The sequence below is a fragment of the Nuphar pumila genome, chromosome 10, assembly GCF_984573655.1.
Source record: "Nuphar pumila chromosome 10, dmNupPumi1.hap1.1, whole genome shotgun sequence".
Taxonomy (NCBI): domain Eukaryota; kingdom Viridiplantae; phylum Streptophyta; class Magnoliopsida; order Nymphaeales; family Nymphaeaceae; genus Nuphar; species Nuphar pumila.
This window is the reverse complement of record NC_143258.1, coordinates 756,737-776,446: the sequence shown is the minus strand read 5'-3', so window position 1 is coordinate 776,446 and position 19,710 is coordinate 756,737. Positions and strand designations below refer to the sequence as shown.

General features: G+C 40.8%; 1 protein-coding gene across 2 annotated transcripts; it reads right to left on the bottom strand.

The window, feature by feature from the left end:
• Window positions 1-492: 492 nt before the first annotated feature.
• LOC149823158 (auxin transporter-like protein 4) lies at window positions 493-4,602 on the bottom strand. 2 transcript variants are annotated; one of them, XM_090018689.1, is made up of 9 exons: window positions 3,866-4,602; window positions 3,533-3,731; window positions 3,222-3,407; window positions 2,929-3,041; window positions 2,627-2,810; window positions 2,389-2,486; window positions 1,667-1,874; window positions 1,311-1,568; window positions 493-1,147 (listed from the first exon to the last, which is right to left on the bottom strand). In XM_090018689.1, the coding sequence occupies exons 2-9, from the start codon at window positions 3,704-3,706 to the stop codon at window positions 926-928; spliced, it is 1,443 nt and encodes a 480-aa protein (XP_089874815.1). In that variant the 5' UTR covers window positions 3,707-3,731; window positions 3,866-4,602; the 3' UTR covers window positions 493-925. The 2 variants fall into 2 exon arrangements, with proteins under 2 accessions (XP_089874815.1, XP_089874814.1); XM_090018688.1 differs by having other exon boundaries at window positions 3,533-3,735; window positions 3,866-4,594.
• Between the last annotated feature and the right edge of the window lie 15,108 nt (window positions 4,603-19,710).

Here is a 19,710-nt window from a genome sequence, read left to right as displayed (position 1 = left end):
ATTGCCTTGTGGTGCCCATATAAATCAAATACCACCCTCCCTAAATCCAGGACTCAAAAAAGAACAAAAGGGTGTCCTCCTCATGGTCGTTTTGTACCAAACCCTACAATTAAAGTGGATTCTCATATTCCTACTAAATGACCCGAAAAAAAATATACCAAGACATATTTCCCTCTTTATTGGAGGATTCTCACTACCACTTACCCATAAAAAGAAGGCCAATTTCAAATAAACAAAGGAGCACAAAAGCCTCTCTACTGTTCTTGCTAACATATAAAATCCCCTTCTCTATAATATCTTTAGACCCACATAAAGAAGAGGGTGAGCCTATATTATACGCCATGATGTATTATTAAAAAACCCACCTTGACTACTCATTGGAATTGGAAGAATTTGGTAATCAACATATAAAGCCAATGCACATGACACCAAGAAGGGGAAGATATACGCCATGTGGATCGATTCATCAAGAAGAGGAAGATACACACCATTAAAATAAAAGCAAAAAAAAAAATTTATTTCCAATATTATATTATGCCCATGATCACCCTTCAAAATCAAGTCACAAAACGGATCCCCACCACCTAAATCTTCCCACTAATAGATTACCCCAATGTGTTGAGAAGTATCACACCAAGTACAAGCACTAATCTTTTTAGCGTGCACTCTAAGACATATAACATGCTCCTAATTATGATCAGCACGCGAATAAAGAAGCCCAAAATGAAAAGAAAGAAAAAAAGAGAAACTTTTGAACGCATTGACAACAGAAGAGACAACAGAAGAAAGAAGCACACACACCAACTAAGAAGCAGTAGAGCGACCCTTTGACTATTGAGTATTGGCTACATTGATTAGAAAGAGTGAGGGGTTTGAGGGTCGAGTTTGGTACACCAGAGGTGTGAGACTATGGACTGGGGAGGAGCTAGTGAACCGGCCTGGGTGCGGCCGCAGGGGGATTCTTGGGCGCGCATTGGTAGCATTTTGCAAAGAGGCCGAAAGTGTCGACCTGCTTGATGAAGTTGGTCATGCTAGCCCACCCTCCCAACCCGAACCCAACGATCAGAACCCAGACCACCACGAACGCGTTGAGCACGTACATCGCCGTCCAGCTTGGTAGAAAGAAAGGTGGCTTCTCCGCTGCATTCTGAGCAAAACAAAAACGAAAATTGGAAAAGCTAATTACAGACACAAGGAGGGTGGGATCATATATATCCACTATACAAGTAGGTTCACTCTAGTGCCCCCCCACGAGAGGGGGGCCGTGGCTTTGAACTGAAGGAAAGTGGGGGACGGGAATAGAGCGTTACCTGTCTAGCAGCAGCCTTCCTGAAGGTCATCATGTGGGCAAGGGAGGGGATGATGTAGACGGTGAAGCTAACCAGCAGGGCACCGACGGCAGAGTTGATGGGACCAAAGAACGGGAAAATAATGGCGAGGAACCAAATGGGGATGACCACAGGCAGCCTCACCAGCGCCCTCAGGCACATGCTCTTGGTGTCGTGCATCCCTATCACTTTCTCCCACACGAAGTACAGAGGAGTGCACGCAAATCCGAAGGTGATGAACTGCAATTTTCAGACAAAACAAGCATTGCCGTGCTTAAGTTGGAGGAAAGGATTGAAAAGCGAGACAAAGATGAAGGTTGGGGATGTGTGATACGAACTTGGTGAATGAGCATGAGGATAACGGCAGCGTCTCGGTAGCCCGATTTGGGGAGGAGGGAGAAGGCGTTGGAGTGGTTGAGGAGGACGTCTCCGAAGGCCCAGTAGACGGCGGACGCCGATGGGAGCGTGAGGGTGAACACGTATAGTGTGGCTAGCAGATAGATGTACTTGAACTTCTGAGGCTTCCACATTGCGTGCATGATCTCACTGTGCCACCCCATCAATCAACACAAAGAAGAAATTCACAACCAATAACATGAAAATCTAATATCCAAGTGGTGATGAGAAAAACACAACCCCAAAACGCGATGCTCTTTATCTTTTCAACCACCACCAAGACAAATTTCGAGAAAAGGTAAAGAAAAAAAGTTGGATATAGTTAATTTATGCTTCTCCAATAAATTCAAGAGCGGGATAGAGGATGAAGCTGAAGGAAATGACTGCACCAACATGATTAAGTTTCATTAATGGCGAATCCCGGGTCAACTAACGGGGATTTCGATAGGATGTTTCAAGAGAGAAGAATAAAACCAGCCACACCTCATAATACTTGTTTCCATTAATGGCGTCTGCAAAAGGTTGGAGGGCAACATACACATCATTTCACGCCACTCAACATTATTTCTGTACCCTTCGGAGACCAAAATAGGAGGCCAAAAAGTAGGGCCTCAAAGGCAGCCGTAAAAAAACCACTCCAGAGAGAGCCAAAAAGACAACTCACACTGTGACGGCGTGACCGCCGAAAGTATACAGTATATTGGTGGCGCCGGTGAAATACAGCACCGCTTTGGTGGGAGCCGTGTGCTGAACTCCTTCAATCTGTCGTTAACACAATAAATGCAATCAGAGAGACTCCCTCTCCCATTCTACTAATCACAAATCTAACATCAATCAGGAAATCAGAAAAAAAAAAACTTTTTAATTTTTACAATCTGGGTAGTAGTGAAGTTTTCTTTTACCTGGCCGTGAACGAGGGCGGCGATGGTCAAGTACCAAGCGGTGTAGGTAGTCATTCCAAGGCCCAAAAATGACCAAATGCGGTAATTGTGAAACGAGGGGATGAATACAGTCGTGGCACAACATGCTCCAAAGATGTACGTCCAGGTTCTTTTGTCCAACCGGTCATTGATGTAGTAAATGTTGCTGCATCAGAGAACACCCCACGACCCCCCAAAAGAATGAGAAAAGAAAAAGGGGGAGTAACATTTGAATCAGAAATCTCTTCCCCACCAAGAGAGAGGGATGGTAAATATGTTCTCACCTAGCGCAGGCGATGAGTTGAATGACCGAGCCGAAGAGCAGAAATGTGCAGTTGAATGTGAGTCCGACTGCCTTCCACTTGCGTCCGAGCAACCCATCAAGGACTTCGAACCACTATTCCCAACAAAAGGAAGAAAAAAAAGTAGACAAAACAGATTTGAATCCAACACCAACAGAAACACAAGCAAAAGGACCATTTGGTTCTAATATAATTTTTTTGTTATGATATTGAAAGGCAACCAAAAAACCATGAAAGCCAAAGGAAGAAAAAGAATTAGAATTTTTTGGAGTCACCTGGATGACATGGTTCTTGAAGCTCACGTTCTCCTTATCCTTCCTGGTTCGGTACTCCACATAGAGAACGCTGATGAGGTAAGCCGTCCAACTCCCCAACAGGCCGTAAAAGATCTGGAAGATTATCCCCGAGAGCATCCCCAATTGCGAGAAGGAATATGGGAGCGTCAGCAATACCTGAGCAACCTGTACCCCACCAAAAAAAGGCAAAAGAAGGAAACCCCATTAGCTAATGGAAAAGCCATAGTCGTTATTCGTAGTGCAGAAAGAGAGAGAGAGAGGCTTTTCATTTATTCTCTTTCTCTTGTTACCTGGTTGGAAGCGCAACTGAACCAAGCGTCATAGACGGAACCACCATGCCAGAGGAGGCTCTTGACGCCAAACATGGAGTCGTTGTCCTCCCTCTCTCCTTCGTCCTTCCCATCGTCCTCCGTCTCGTTGTAGTTCGGCACGATCGCCTCCTCCGCCTGCTTCTGCGGCACCATTTCTCTGTCCTCGTCCTCTCTTTCTCTTCCTTAAAAAAAAAGATAAAGAGAGAGAGAGAGAGAGCAGTCAAAACTCAATGAGACAAAAGAGAGGCCATAAATTTCAGAAACGAAGAGAGAAAGCGAAAGCGAAAGCGAAAACTCCTCCTTATAACTCACTGCTTTCTGAGGACGGAAACCCAAGGAAGGGAAAAAGATCGAGCAAACAAAAGCAGAGAGATCCGATGGAGAGACCTCCCTCCCCCTCGTCCTACGCACACCTCCCACCCTTTCCTTTTGTCTCCACTCACAAGTCACAACCTTCCTTTCTTTCTTTCTCTTTCTGTCTCTAGATACTCGTGAAGTATTTGTAGGAATCAAATTATCAATCAATGTGAAGCTGCAGCAAGAATGGTCTCATTTGCCCATCTTGGACTCTCGAGAGTCGATCTCCCAACCAGTGTGTGTGTGAGAGAGAGAGAGAGAAGGGAAGCCTTTCAATGCACCGATTTATTGCACAAGCCTGCCTGCTCAGCCTTTCCCTCTCGAGTCTTTTCTCTCTTCAGGGTACAGTAAATGCGCGCCGCAACGGCCGCCGATCTCGCCCTCCCAAGTATCCAACACTCGAGTCGAGATCCTCTATGATTTTGCAGCTTCTCCTTCTCACGCTACTCGAGCTCGTACGGCCCTTCTTCCTTCCTCGCTCCTGGTGGGCACATCAGTGATGATATGATTATCTGAACAACTGAAATGCAATCTTGGTGGCTGTTTTATTTTGGAAATTAAAGATTTTTCAAGAAAGAAACGACCACAGAGAAACCTTCAGCTTTCACTGTAGCAAAAAAAAAAAAGAAGCATGAAATATGAAGAATTGGTTCAGGTCTCTCTCTCTCTTTTATCTCTGTCCTCTCCCTCCCCCGTTCTTATATAAATACATGGAAAGACCGCTTTCGAGTCCGTTTCTGCCTATCGACCTCAAATAATTCCGCTGGTATTTTTTTTTTTTACTTCCTTTTTGCTTTTTTCATTTGTTTTGTTATTATTATTTTTTTTATTCATTTCTCTTCTCATGTATTGGGTTGGGGATTCCTTTTTCTCTTCTTTCCCTTTCATTTTTTTTCTACTGCCATTCTGGATTTTTATCTTTGATGGTGGTGGGTGGGCCCCATGGTGTCGGCGCCGGCTCAAGCCACGCCGTTCGTCGGCGTTATCCAGGTCGACGGCCCGGATATTTCGCCAATTCATCGACCACTGCCTGTCGATGGGCCCCACCGAGGTGGTGGCCGGTACTCTGAGAGAGGAGATCAGGCGCGTTGGATGCGGCTCATCTTTGAAAACGAACGACATCCGTCGAAACAGAGAATAAGGCTCATTGTGAGCCGTTCATTTTAAATCTTTCAGATGACGTCCATCCAAACACGAACCACATCGGGAAAAAAAAAAGAAAAAGTGGGGCCCATCCAAGTGATGGGGGGAGCATCTCATCCGTACATGTTTGGATGCCGTTCATCATCTTGCACCCTGACCTGATCCCATGTCATGAAGTATCGTTGTGCCAGCTTTTTGGTCTAATCACACTCTGCCGTATCAAGCTTTTCTTATAAACGTGATTAAGTAGCAATCTCGTGATTGATTGATAAGCATGGCGATTAGGGCAGCAAACGGATCAGATATGTTCTATGATATTCGATCCGAGTCTGACATATTTTCTTTTGCATATGGATCCTTTTTAAGTTAGATCTTAGATTGTGGATTCAGATCTGTTCAATCGAATTGTTTTTGGATTCGGATCTCGAATTGATCTGATTGAAAATATGACCCAATTACATTTTTTACATGTAAAAAGCTTGTTTTTGTTCTATTTTTTCTAGATCCAATATTACCACATGTATTTGGGAGTCAGATCCAACCTTACTTGTTTAGATCTGATTTCAATTTGAATATGGATCTAATATTTACATTTTGAATATGCATTTGAATCTGTTAAAAATCCTACCCGTTGGTACCCCTAATGTAATGGTGATATGCAAACCCCCAACAACCGAAATCAAGAAACGAGAAAAAAAAAATGAAAAACTATTATTTTGAGGTCCCATCATTTGGCGGGGGCGACTCGAGAACGAGTTCAATACCTACAAATGCGCGATCTTTGATGCCAAGATGAAGCTGGTTGTACTCATAGTGACAAATACAGCGAGATTTATGAAAATCTCGCCATAATATAGCGAGAAATTGCCTCAAAGTTTAAAACGGCAATTTCTCATGAGATTTTCAAAATATCGTGCTATTTATTAAAAAACATAAATACCACGCAATATTTATTTTTAAATAATTTTTATTAATATTTTCTTATAAAAAATATTTTTTATATTTTTAATTGATTTTTTTATTGCCAAGATTTTGCAAAAAAAAATGCAAGATTTATGATTTTTTTTTTCAATTTCTCACGAGTTTTTGAAAAACTAGATTTTGGGAAAAAAAAAGTTTGTCACTATGGTTGTACTGCTTGATTGGCAAGGAGGACCTAACCAATTGAGGGGGTGGGGGGTTCACATCACCTTGTGTTGGGACGTTGCAGGTTCAAATCCCAATGATATGGTTGTATTCTAAGTGAGTGAGGGGGTTTTCTCTGATTATGAGAAATAAAGCAGTAAGATGTTGAACTTTTTTTTATTTTCGAACTAATAAGATGTTGAACTTATTTAAAGGTTTTTTAAGAAAGTGAAGTAACTATAAATAACTTTATTTTTGTTATAGGCTTCTTTCAACGAAACACTCCTCTCCTTTTTCTTTTCTTTTCTTTTTTTTTTAGGTGAAAGAGAATAAAAAATAGGATATATTTGTGGGTGCAGCTCCAGCCTCCATACAAACACCCACTTTTCCCCGGGAATTATCCACTGGGTGCGCCCACTTCGAGCCTGGGCCCCACACTCAACCGCACTCACCCTGCTGGAGTCCCACCCCATCCTTCCTTTTCCTTCACTTTTCCATGATTTACAGGGAATTTTCTTTTGCTTAGTGGGTTGCTAATGATTAATATCCGGGTTAAGGGAAGATATCCAATTGGATTTTGGTTTCCTTTTTTTGGTTGGTGGCATCGGAACGAGCCCATTATGGCTTATGCCTTTGTGCTCGCTCTGAAGGCGAGGATCCTAGCCTCGGAGTTTTATAGTGACCATGTCTTCGTGCTGGGTGCGGTTTCTCTAAGTTATAAATAAATAAATATTAGTAATTGATTAGTATATTAATCGGGGTTTAATTCTGAGGATTTTTTTATGTCTTTGTTGCAATCTTGTGAGGGGGTGGGGCCAGGCTAGCACACACGAGACGGAGGATGCCTTTTGCATCAGATCAGTGGCATTAGTCCTTCGGTCACGTGCTTCTTTATTTCTCTCTCTCAGCCAAACTTGGGTTGTTTGGACTCGGCTTGTTAAAGCTACGCCGTGCATCAATGATAACAAGCTCATTACGAGCCGATCAAGAGCTGGTTCATTTAAAAAAAAAAACGAAATTTTTAAGTATTTTTAAAGCTTAATAATATACAATATATATATATAATATGTATAAAACATATACAATATGGATCTTATGTATATAATATATGTAGTACATGTATAAAATATGTAACATATAAATATATAATATGCAAAATGAGCTCATATAACCTAACTCAAACCTAGCTTGGTACGATTGGTGCTCAGCTCATTTACCTAAATGAGATGGCTCGTAGCTCAGCTCACCAAGTTCAATTTCCGAGTCAAGTAGAGCCAAACAACGGGCTGCTCGTCTTAGTTTCTCATCCCTAATTTAGGCTATATTACATTTGAACCGAAAACCAAAGCTGTTTTTAAAAGGATCACTGTGAATCAGACTGAATCGGCTGAAAAACGATTTTATAAAAGAGCCGATTCTGTTTAGTAACTTTTAAATTTATAATAATTTTAAGGTGGGTTTAAATGATTTTTAATATTGATATAGTTGTTGTTTTTTTATTTTCTAATGGCACGTGTCATTTGATGGCAAAAGATTAACCGATTCCAATCAATTTCTGAATCGGGGGATTCTTTGAATCGTTTTTAAAATCGATTCAGACATAGAACCGATTCTGACAACATTGTCCAAACCAATTTGATTCCATTTGTCTTGTATGTCATCCCTATCGCTATAGCTCATCTTAGGATCTTTTTATGTTGCAGGTTGTTTTAAATAAAACCTGATTTCCCAGGAAATCCTGCACACATGTTGGATTTTGGCAATTCAAAAACTAACATTCATTAGATGAATTAAGTATCGGCTATAAAAATGATAATTTTTTATGTAAAAAATTAAAAACTGTGATCAAAGTGTGAATTCCTATCAAATTGACCTTGCCCAACCACTCTACGAGTTCAAATATGATCAAAACAACTTGCTACAATGAGATCCAAAAGAGAAGTAGGAAGGTGAAGATAGGGAATGAGTGGAAGGGAATTGCGAGGTAATTTGGTTTGAATTGTATACCAAACACTTCACATTTAAACTCAATTCAATATGGGCAAAGAGGTTAACTGAGTCCCTAGCTCCCTACTATCCCATAGTTAGCAAAACTCTGTGTAAATATGCTTTATTTCAATAAAACTTTAAAAAACCAAAAAATAAATAAGGGCCTGTTTGGAATCTCGGCGTTGGGATGGGCGATTATGCATTTGGTGTTCCCGAGGCAAAATCTTGGTTAAACGCGCATGGTGGTCCCGTTTGAAATCTCGGCGCTAGGATGAACATTTATGCATTTGGGATAGGAAGTGAGGCCCTTTCTCCTTTGTATTTACACTAGAGGATGGATTTGGCATCTACCACCTCCTAGCTGGCAAAGCAGTTGCCACTTCCTCAAATACATAAAATCCATAAACGCCCATCCCAGCTGCCGATCCCAAACAGGCCCTGCTTGCTGGTTATGATCGAATGTAGGATCGAAACCATCCTATGTCTGTACTCAAACAAGTGGATAATTTTATCCTGGCCCATTCGGTATCAATCATGATCCAGTTTAAGTAAATGGATATGAAAGCTTATTTTCTTGATCCTTGCATTTTAATGCAATCTGCACGCATGTTCAGGAGTTAATTAAGGGTATGTTTGATGCGCCGTTCTCAGCGTGATTCAGACGAAAATTATGCTAAGAACGACGATTTTCAACAAACGTTGAATGCGGCGGACGACGTTTCGCATGTCCGCCGTGTTCTCATACGTATGTTATTTTCGTTTCACCCTCCCCTGTTACAAAAATAAGAGGAACGAAAGGAATAAAAATTTCTCGACGGGTGCACCGAACCATCTCGCCCATGCCTCCTCCCAACGTCTCTCTCTCTCGTTGCGGTTTCCAGCAAGCCCCAATGCCTCCTTATTCCGATCGCCGTCACCGGCAACCTGGCAAGTACCCACTTCCTCCCTGTCTTCTTCTTCCCCGTCTTCCTCTCCCTCTCTGACGACCTATCACGGCTGTCGCCGACGACTCCACAGGGGAGCTCGACATCAACGACGGTGCCCTCCTCTTTCAGGTATTTGTCTTTTTCTTTTTCTCTTCTTCTCTTTTTCTTCTGTTTGTTGGAAGGCCGGTAGGATGCCGCCGACCCCTATCGTGCCTCCCCCTTCTCTTTCTCCCCCTGTCTTCTTTTTCGTCCTCCTTTGTTTTCCCTCTATTGTCGGGGGGCCGACGGCCTCTCTGCCATGCCCTCCCGCTCTTTCTTTGCCGCCTATTCATGGCTTCAGCAGGGGTTGTCACCCTTGCTATTGTTTGCTTCCCAATAGGCAGGGGCAAGCCCTTGCTGCCGTGGTTCTTCCTGACAGGCAGGAATACGCCCTTGCGATCGTGGCTCTTCCTGGCAAGTAAGGGCACCCCTATGCTGCCGTTTGTCTTTTTGGCAAGGAGGGGCACAGACATGTTGCCACAGATCTTTTCATCAAGCAGGGGTGCCTTTGCTGCCTTTGGTTTCAAACAATGGACATTTGAAACATAGCATCTGAGTACGATCCAAACAAACGTTGAACTTAGAACAGTTGTTACAGAACAAATAAAACCAATGTTCTGTTCCATCCTTTTTGTTCATTTTGTCCAAACCTGAACAAACCATCAAACATGTCCTAATGGACCTGAATGGACATGTTCAAGAGTCACTCTTTTTTCCCTCAATCTGAACTTGTTGGTTTGTTTATCTTTGCTTGTTTATTGAAAAACATGTGTTCCATCAGCTCATTTTTGCAAGAAAACTTTTTTCAAATTGTGAAGTTACATTGATCTTAGATTTGTTAAAGACTTGTCTAAATACTAAAATTTCTTAAAGAAGTGCATTTTTTTACCAAATAAACTATAAAGCTCGCCCACAAGAGTCCAACATGCCTGGCTAGGTGGGTTGGCTTAAGGCATTCAAGTTGAAGAATGTCATGAGATGGATACTTGGGGAGCAAATCCCTTGCCTTAAGGCGGAAGCAGCAGGCTTCTTGGCAGGCACGGGAAACGACCAGGATTTTTTTAATGGCAAGCTGGGGTTAGGCAGACCCCCACCGATTATTATTCAACGTACCACTGGGTTTTGAACCTGCAACATCCCACCACTAGGAGACGTGCACTGTCGGCTCCTACCAACCACGCTGAGCCCCCATTGGTAACGACAAGGAAACTTCATCTTTTTAGGGGTGGGCCATATGCCAAAGCACCAATCTCTCCCGGCCCCACCACCTGAACCTTGATAAATATACAAAAAAAAGTAAACTATAAAGAGCTGACTTATTTGCTTTGTGCTCAATCTACAGCAATATCCCATTTTTCGTGGCAAAAGAATGCGTCACAACTAGGGGTACAAACCGGTTGGATCTTGCCAGAACCAATTTTGAATCTGAAATATAAACTGTAGACCCAAATCTGGATGTGAATCAGATCTGAGACGATAAGGTTGAATCCAAATCCAAAATCCATATATATGATACTATTTAATCTGAAAAACAAGAACAAAAAAACAAGCTATTTACATGTAAAAAATTCAATTGGGTCGAATTTTGATTAGAATCAACTCCAGATCCGAATTAAAATGCTAGTTCAAGTCCAACCAAATCCGAAATAATCCGAATGAACATTCCAAATCTACTTAAAAGATCCAAGTCCAGAAATAACTTGTCGGACTCAGATCGGATATCCGACCATACCTGATCCATTTCCGGGCCCTAGTCACAACACATCCAACCATCCCTACAATTTTCTAGACATCGAATGGTACGTAAAGATCTCAGTACTTTGGTCATTGAATCGATGAGACGAATCACTGCACCGGACAAACGAAATAGTTTTGACTTTAAAAAAAGGAATGGTTAAGAAATGCATTGATCTCAGTGAATTTCGAGATCCTGACCGTTAATTCTCAAAATCGATGGCCTGGATGTGCTTCAACGCTAGCAAAATGTCTGAGTGCATGGTGATCCTATTTATTTTTATTTTTTATTTATCACTTAAAATACAAGAAAAATTTTGTACTTGTAGAAGTAAGGCCCCCAAATTGCAAACAAAATAATTTCCACACAAGCAAGTAATACTCGCCTTCTTTGTCATTGCATTGTTTGAAATGACCAACCACAAACCTCTAAAATTCAACATCAAAATCATGGATTCAATTATTTGTGCTCCAAAATGATAGACCCTTCAATAAAGTTGAACTGCCAAACACTCTATACTCTCTATTGGATAAGCTAAGATATGCAATCACAGCTTTTAACTACATTGATGTGCCTTGCTACCAAGCACTTTCCAAAAACCCCAAAAAAAACCCTAATCCTTCTTCATGGTAGTATTGTGACGTTGCTGTGACGTGATGATGACAATAAATAAAGCACAAGTAGGGCAAATTTAAACAGAGAGTGAAACACACCATTCATCCACTTAATCCAAATATCTAACCTAGGGGTGTCAACGGGTCGGGTTTGGTTAGGACCCAGGTGAAACCAAACCTGGGGGCCCAAATTTCGGGTATGGTATCGGGTCTGAACATGGGTCTAATCGGACACACCATAAGAGAAAACATACCCATACCCGATAAAAACTTCATGAACAAGACCTGGGTCACACCTGGTAAAATAGTATTTTTATCATTTTTACATTGAAAATTTACGGATCTTAATCGGAACTCGGGTCAGGCCAGGGTCTGATATAAAATCTAATAAACTATACCCGCCGGATCCATGTATTAATCAGACCTTCGGGTCCGAACCTGAGTCTTCTTATTTATAACCATACCCGGACCACCCTATACGGTTTGGTATGGGTCAGATATGGGTAAACCCGACCAGTTGATGCACCCAATCTAACCCCACCCAATGTTGTCAAAATCGTATCTGATATTGAATCGTTTGGCCAACGATTCAGGTGAATCGGCCCGGATAAGGATTCTCAAGTGAATCGTTCTGAATCGGCTAAAAAATAATTAAAAAATATTTCGTGCCAATCAGAACGTGACACATATTAAAACCATTAAAATAGTATTAAAAAGTATTTATAAGCATTTTTTATATTTATTAAAAATAGCTGATTCAGGTTAGTATCGCCGATATAATATGAATCGGCAGGCCGGTGCCGATTCACACCGATACTAATATCTCAAGTTATCTCACCAATCATATCCTCGAACATAAAATCTCTAAAAAAGGGATAACAAGAGTAGCACACACCCATACACCATTTTTCACAGTGTAGCTACATGTGGACGCGACACTTGACACACACATATGATACATACAAACAATATTTTGTTATTTTTAGTAATTTTTAATATATTTTCATAATAAATATATTTGTATATATTAAAATGGAATAACTTACATATAGGCCTTCACGTATGGCATACTTATACTAAGCCACCTCAGTTTTCAAGCATTTAAGATAAACTCCTAGCTACTTTTTGTAATAAATTGCTTAAAACTTGAAACCATGGGCAGCCTATCATAAATTTCCCATACATTACTTGCCTACATGTAAATTATCCATTAAAATACAAAAATATAATTAATTATCCTCTTATTTTTCAAAAAAATTGCTAACTTGCATCCACCTCGACCCCATACCGAGTCAGGGTTGGCCTGTCTTTGTAACATAGGACCACCCATCTTTGTGACATAGGACCACCCGGAGAGAGAGATGTGATGTCTTGAGTTTTTTTTTTTTTTTTGGATAATCCAATGAAAAACCCTGGCTGGTAAAACCCTTGGCTGCCCTCCGGTTGGTAAAACCCTTAAGCCCCCCCTGCCCACCCCCATGAAACTCATATAAGTTTACTTATCATTCCCTTTCTTTTCTTTTTGAGAGAATTACCATTCCCTTTCTTTTCAGTCTTCACATTTACACAAAGCTTGGGATCCGAGCCGTTGATCACCATATATCGATGCATCACTGCCCCCGAGTACCCCCCCCCCCACCTTTGCTTCCAAAGGTGCCACTAATTATCACAGCAACTGTGACTAATCCTCCATTTTGGTGTGTGTGAGAGAGAGAGAGAGAGAGAGAGAGAGTGAGAGAGAAATACATAAATTAAGCCTGGCCAAGGATCTAGGCAATTAACGGGGATGAAAACGTCGTTTTTGTCATTATTTTTATTATGAAAAACTCTTGCCGAAGCGAGGAAAACCCTGAGTGGGGTTCCACGGCCACACTGTCTTATGTGACCCACCTCTGAAAGCTACAAACACACCTGTGCGCCGAGGAGTTTGATCCTTGCCTTCCTCTCACAACCACCCCCAGCTGGCATAAAACGAGGACTTTGTCATTGCTAACATTTTGAATAAACTTTTCAATGTTGGGTTTGATCAACAATAATGAGGGGTGTGACCTTGAGTAAAAATGGATGATGATGCTGACAGATGCTTGGCTTTATGACTACATGTCATGTGAGGACGGTGGTAAATCTTTTTTGTCTATAATATGGGCCAAGGTTGAAACAAAAATCAGCACACTGCTTTAATTCCACGTTTGGATGAGGCATGGCATGGGGTTAATTATGTTTTAGGGTTGATCTCGTTTGGAATGCTCCAAGTAGGTTTAGTGGAGTTTGAATGCACTAAAAAATCAATGGAGATTTGAAATAGCTTAAATCCATGGATGTGGTTATTTAGATCAGAGAAGCATGGATTTGAGATAGGGGTATCAAATCATGAGGATGTCCAGATCTCCAGCCGTAATCTATGAATTTGAGATTAACGAATCGTGGGCGGACCCTTCCCCACCAGGCCAAAAAAAATCTTGAATTGATAAAGTCTCAGTTTCTCATTTTAAGGTAGATATGACATTCATCATTTGTTTTATCTCAAATCTCATTGTGGGCCCCCATATCAGATTCAACATTGGAGATCCAAGGTATTCAAAAGTATATATATTTTTTCTTGAGATCAGAGACCTAATCGTGTTGGCTATGCCTGCTGTATTTATTACAGTAGCCTTCAGGATCATGTAAACCCATGGCACACCCCTTGCCCTCAAGGAGTCGCCTTGCTTAGGTAAGAGCATGGGACATAATGTTCTTGCCTCTTCTTATTATATGCAAGGTGCTGACGCCCATGGGAATGGAAACCCTGACCACCCATCTAAGCTGAACCCCTTGGGGCTTTTTAAAAGCACCTTTAAAACCCATAAAGCACACTATATGTCTATCTATGTGCCTAGAATGAGAGATGACCATGATATATTTTGATGGATTCAAAAGGATCCCCATGCAGTTCCAGGGACCAATTTCCAAGACCTAGTTGTGTCCCTACTGTAATGGAATATATCTGTTGGGACTAAATCTTAACTCGAGTCCAAGAGGAATACTTGGTAGTTTGCCACACTTTGGGAGGTCGTGTGATTGGGAGAAATAATACAAAACAAAGCTGCATGGTAAAGACAATAGAAAGGGATCATGCACCCTATTTCTTTAGTGTGGTTACAGTATGAAATGTGGTTACTGTAAAAATTCATAGTCTACAGTGAAAGAAAGTATCCTCGTAATCTTTTAAGAGATTGTACAAGCAAGTGTTCCTGGACATGAAGGGTCACGTGCTCTTTGATGGGGATCTTGCTGAACACCATGAATCATTGAATTGAAGAAATAAGGGGAGGAGCTGGAGCTGGTCAGGCTCTATTTTTTAAATATATACTTTCCCCTACTCCAAGTCCCAGGTGGTGATCAGATCTTAATGATTTGGGATGAAAATTTTCACGCATTCAATGTGTTCATGCCACCGTTGCTATCAGATAATAGTAATTTATCACTTGGTAGTGCAGAGGGCTTAAAAGTTGCACCCCAGACTGCTCGACTCTTGTCACAATTCTGGCAAACAAGAACCAATATGAGCTGTTCAAGCTTGGCTCATTTTTGTGAGAGGTAAGCTAAGCTAGAGCTCAAACTTGAATGAATCGAGTTCGAACTGGCTCGCTAAACTACATAAACACACGTTGTTTTAAAGTTGAAATTAATAGGATTTGAACTCAAGAGTAATGGGTCGGTGCTAAACCGCTTGCTAAATAGGTTTTTTGGGCTTTTTTCATCTTATTTTTAAATTCTTACTGTACAGATGTGATCTATGTAGTTGATTTTATAGGGATCAGCTCTTGAAGCGTTTGATTCCAACACATGGGTGGGTTTTTATAAAGTTCAAAAAACCAACGGTCCAAAATCTTTGTAAATTTTCTCCACGCTCCAAACATCATTTTTTTCATCCAAAACACATGGTCCAGGTGTGGATTCTTGGTAAATAGAAGATGCCCAACACATTTATAGGGCTGAAAACCGCATAAAAAAGCACCCAAGAAGCTGAAAAACACATTTAGCACTAAATGAGTTTAGCACTGACTCATTACTCTTGAACTCGATACCCGTTGCACAAAGCTCAAGGGGATTCATTTACAGGAAGATTGCATTGTTTCAATGCTGAAGGTAGTAGAATTTGTACTCTAAACCCATTGTTTTCAAGCAAAACACTTTGAATATTTAATTTATATAATATAATATTATATGATATAAAACATATCTAGAATATATTTATTATTATTTAATTAACAAGCCTATGTAAGCTGAGCTGAGCGAACACCTACTGTTTATGTTGGGCTTGCTGAGCCTATTTTATGAGTTCAAATGAAATCTTTACAAGGAGAAATATGAACAGCTCGTCTCGTTTTCCGGCCCTAAGCAGGTATTTGGTATTGTAATGCCAAACTTAAAATCTGGGTGCATAGGTTAGGGTTTGTCAAATTACATAGCAATTTGAGAGTTGGTATTTGGCAACTGATTGGAATTAGCATCTCGTTGCCAACTATCAGCTACCAAACAGCCAAAAAATCAGCAAGTAAACTAAAAGGGAGTTGAGAATGGAGATGACGGGGGTGCCCAACAATGAAATTGCAAATTACTACCTCAATAAGGTTGTAGCTGGATTGGGGGGGATTTGGGAGATAAAAGGGTTTTGAAAAGAAAAATCTCATCCCACCTCATGAGATTTGCCATATCCAAACTCCCAAACTGGGGGTTGTTGGGGATTCCATCAAATCCCCTCCACTGGCTCCCAAACAGGGAGGAGTACCAAATTACCAAATGTGCACATCCCGAGTGCACCAATGTTGGACAGTGTTTTGTGATAATTTCACCTTACAGATGTGTTCAGCATCTTCTATCTGCTAGGAATTGACCCTTACTTTGTGTTTTTTAATGGAAAATTTTGATTTTATAATATTTTAATTTTTAAAAAGTGTGAATAGTTGATTTTCAACTCTTAAAAAAACCTACCTGCTAATTTAATCGTGTATAACACATCTGCATACTCAGAATTTAAATTATATATATATATATATATATATATATATATAAGAAACTGAGTGCATTTTGATGCTCACGGGATAGTGGTGCACACCTACCACTATTTTTTTTTATACTTTGTTCTCTGCCAAACAATAGAAAAGTAATGGGAGAAAAGTGAAAGGAAGGCTACGATGCTATACAATGACCATGATGGTATTTTCTTTTAGACTTTGTTCTCTGCCAAACAATAGAAAAGTGAAAGGAAGGCTATGATGCTATACAATGACCATGATGGTGAATTACATTTATTGACTAACGTACATCCACGTACAGCTAAATGCTTTTCTTTTTTTTATTCAAAAATGCATTTAGCTCTATGTGGATGTAGGTTAGTCAATAAATGTCATCACATCTTTCCATATCTTTCATTGTCGTTTTCATAGACACGACACTAATGCTGAAAACCCCGTCTTTCACCCACACATGAGCCTATCTTTTCACCCTCTTCTCTTCTTGGGTGCCAATGGTTGGGTTTTACCTGAACCTGACCCGTACCAAACCCTATAAGATCAGGGTTCGGTGATAAAGAAGGCAGCTAGGTTAGAAACCGTGTCCGATCCCAAGGATCCGTTTAGAATATGGAGCCAGGTATGATTTGTTAAATTTCAAACCAAAATTGGCTCTGATTCAAGTAATTTTTATAGGGTCTGGTTATGTTTTTTATAACAGACCTAATCAATCCAGAGTTTTCACCCGGTACCTGCACCTTAAAATCATATCCGGGTTCAGATTCAACTGGGTCTAAACCAGAACTGACCCCATGACAGTCCCATCCTACCACCCTCGTGTGTAATTTACATGATTTGTCGTCCACCTGTCTGCTAAACTGAATAAATGCTTATTATTTTCCAAACTTTTTTCATCTAAATATCATTTTCACTCAGCAGGATAAGCTTTTAGCACTAAGGTTATGTTTGAACGTGAGAAAGATGTAGGAAAAGTGATACAAAGTGAAAAAATTGTATGGTTTCGACCTTTTAAAACCAGAGATATGAAAGAGTTTTTCTAAAAAATACACTTTTTGATAGAAAACATTCTTTCAAAAGGGTGGAGGAATGTTTTTAGAAAAAAATTGTGGGCTATTTCTCTTCTTCTCACCACCACCACCACCACCACCCACTATCATCCACCTCCTCAAAAACTGTGTCTGAGAAGCTCCACCATCAACACCACTCCCTCCTCTTCCCTCTCATTTTTCTAAAGATTTTTTGTTTTAATTTTCTCATGCTACCCAAAGAAGTAAAAAAATATATATATTTTAAAAAACTATCATATCAAAATTTCTCATAGGCAAAATTTTCTTTTTCTAGCTATGAAAGTTTTTCTTGCTTTCAAACGTGCAGCCCAAAGGTTTGGTTTGTTTCACTTTTATGCAAAGGAAAAACTTTACATTAAAATGAACACTCATTTTCGAAAGTACTGTTAGTTCAACTACCTCAAAGTTTTCATTGAAGAAGATGTATGAATGAATTTACATGTAAAAAACTCAAGCCAACTTATACCAGCATGGCACATTCCCACCATGATGATTTATGATTTGATATTTGTTACATTCATGATAAGAAAAGATTACATATCGGGGTTGTCAGCTCGGCATTTTCTCATGTAAGTGGAATGAAACAAACAAGGCCTAAGGTTTTTTCCCAAGTGAGGGTTGGAGTGGGACAAGGGAAAGTCTAGTCATTGGAAAGAAACACTTGTGAGGCCAGAAGGAGGGGCCCATGCTTGCTGGCAGCAACACTCCCGAACATGCATGGGGCCCTTTTGCTGAGGAGAGATTGTAAACAGTTGGGATTCGGGTCAAACATCTGACCAAACAGAATCCATTTACTGGATTCGGGAGGCATGCAACAATATTGGACCCCATTAGTAATTTGATTTGAATTCGGAATCAAGTTCGCAAGCCTCGATCGGAGTAAAACATGAATTTGAATACATGTAAATGTCAGATTTTAAGTAATTAAGTCGATTCCTGATTCAATTTTAGTTGATTCACATCTGACTCCAAATCCCAAACCCAGATTTGGTTACGAGATTCAATTAGCTGGAACTTGGTATTACATAGATCTGACTTGCTTACATGATTACATCTGTACCGATGGAATGGAGGGCATAAGAGGCCACATTATACTCTTTGGGCGTTTTGATGGAGAGCATATCAGGTAATGTTGTATGTAATTCATTTCTCGATTATATTTAACTCCTACCACACATCTTACAATGTGAGATGAAAGTTGAATATAACCGATGATCAGTTATATACAACTTACCTGATGTTCTATCGTTTCAATTAGGGATGGCATCCCAGGTCCAAACGGGGATGAGGCGGGGCGGGGCGGGGATATTGCGGGGAAAAGTGGTCGGGGCGGGGATTAGGCGGGGACGGGGCGGGGCGGGGAAAAGTGCACGTCCACCCCCGCCCTGCCTCCGCGGCGGGGATGGATTTTATCCTCCACCCTCGCCTCCATCCCCGTTTCATACCCTTCATCCCCGGTCCAAACGGGGTGAGGCGGGGCGGGGCCCCGCTTTCCCCCGGTCCACTGCCATCCCTAGTTTCAATGCCTGCTCGAGTTTTTTAATTGTGAGCCTCTTTCGACCCGGGCAATTTTTTTTTTTTTTTTTGGAATGTCAACCCCAAATATAAGGCGGATTCTAAGCCCACATGTGCACATCCCTTGCCACAAGGCCAAAGCTATGTGTGCTCGATGGAAGTCTTAAGGATTTATGAGAGTTGGTTGCCTCGTGGGGGTCTGGGCTGAGTCCGTAAACTCTGGCCATCTTTTGGATTTGTTATCGGTGGTTGGTTCATCCTCAGCATTGTGCGAGTGTTTGTGGGGTCATGCCCTTGGGCGTCGACCCAAGACAGACATTCGTTAGAGGTAGTGGCACCCCCATGTGCACGTCACGTGCGCCCTGGACCCATATATATATATATAGATAGATAAAGAGAGAGAGGGAGAATTGGGTAGGTATTTAATGAGATATGCCTAATGATAAGTAATTAATAGGTTTTTCTGCTCTTTGCAGTTCTGAGTGTGTTTTGGATGGAAAAAAAATGATATGAGGAGTCTAAAAAATTTACAAAGATTTTGGACTGTTGATTTTTTTAACCTTATCCAAACCCACCCATGTCTCGGAATCAAACACTTAAGAGATGATCCCTATAAAATCAAGTACATA

Excerpts from the sequence above, each read along its gene's own strand:
- LOC149823158 (XM_090018689.1), bottom strand. The coding sequence starts at position 3,706 with ATGGTGCCGCAGAAGCAGGCGGAGGAGGCGATCGTGCCGAACTACAAC. Across the intron at positions 3,042-3,221 it reads TCAAGAACCATGTCATCCAG|TGGTTCGAAGTCCTTGATGG; the intron begins GTGACTCCAAAA and ends TGTTGGGAATAG. Across the intron at positions 1,875-2,388 it reads GGCGGTCACGCCGTCACAGT|TGAGATCATGCACGCAATGT; the intron begins GTGAGTTGTCTT and ends GGGGTGGCACAG.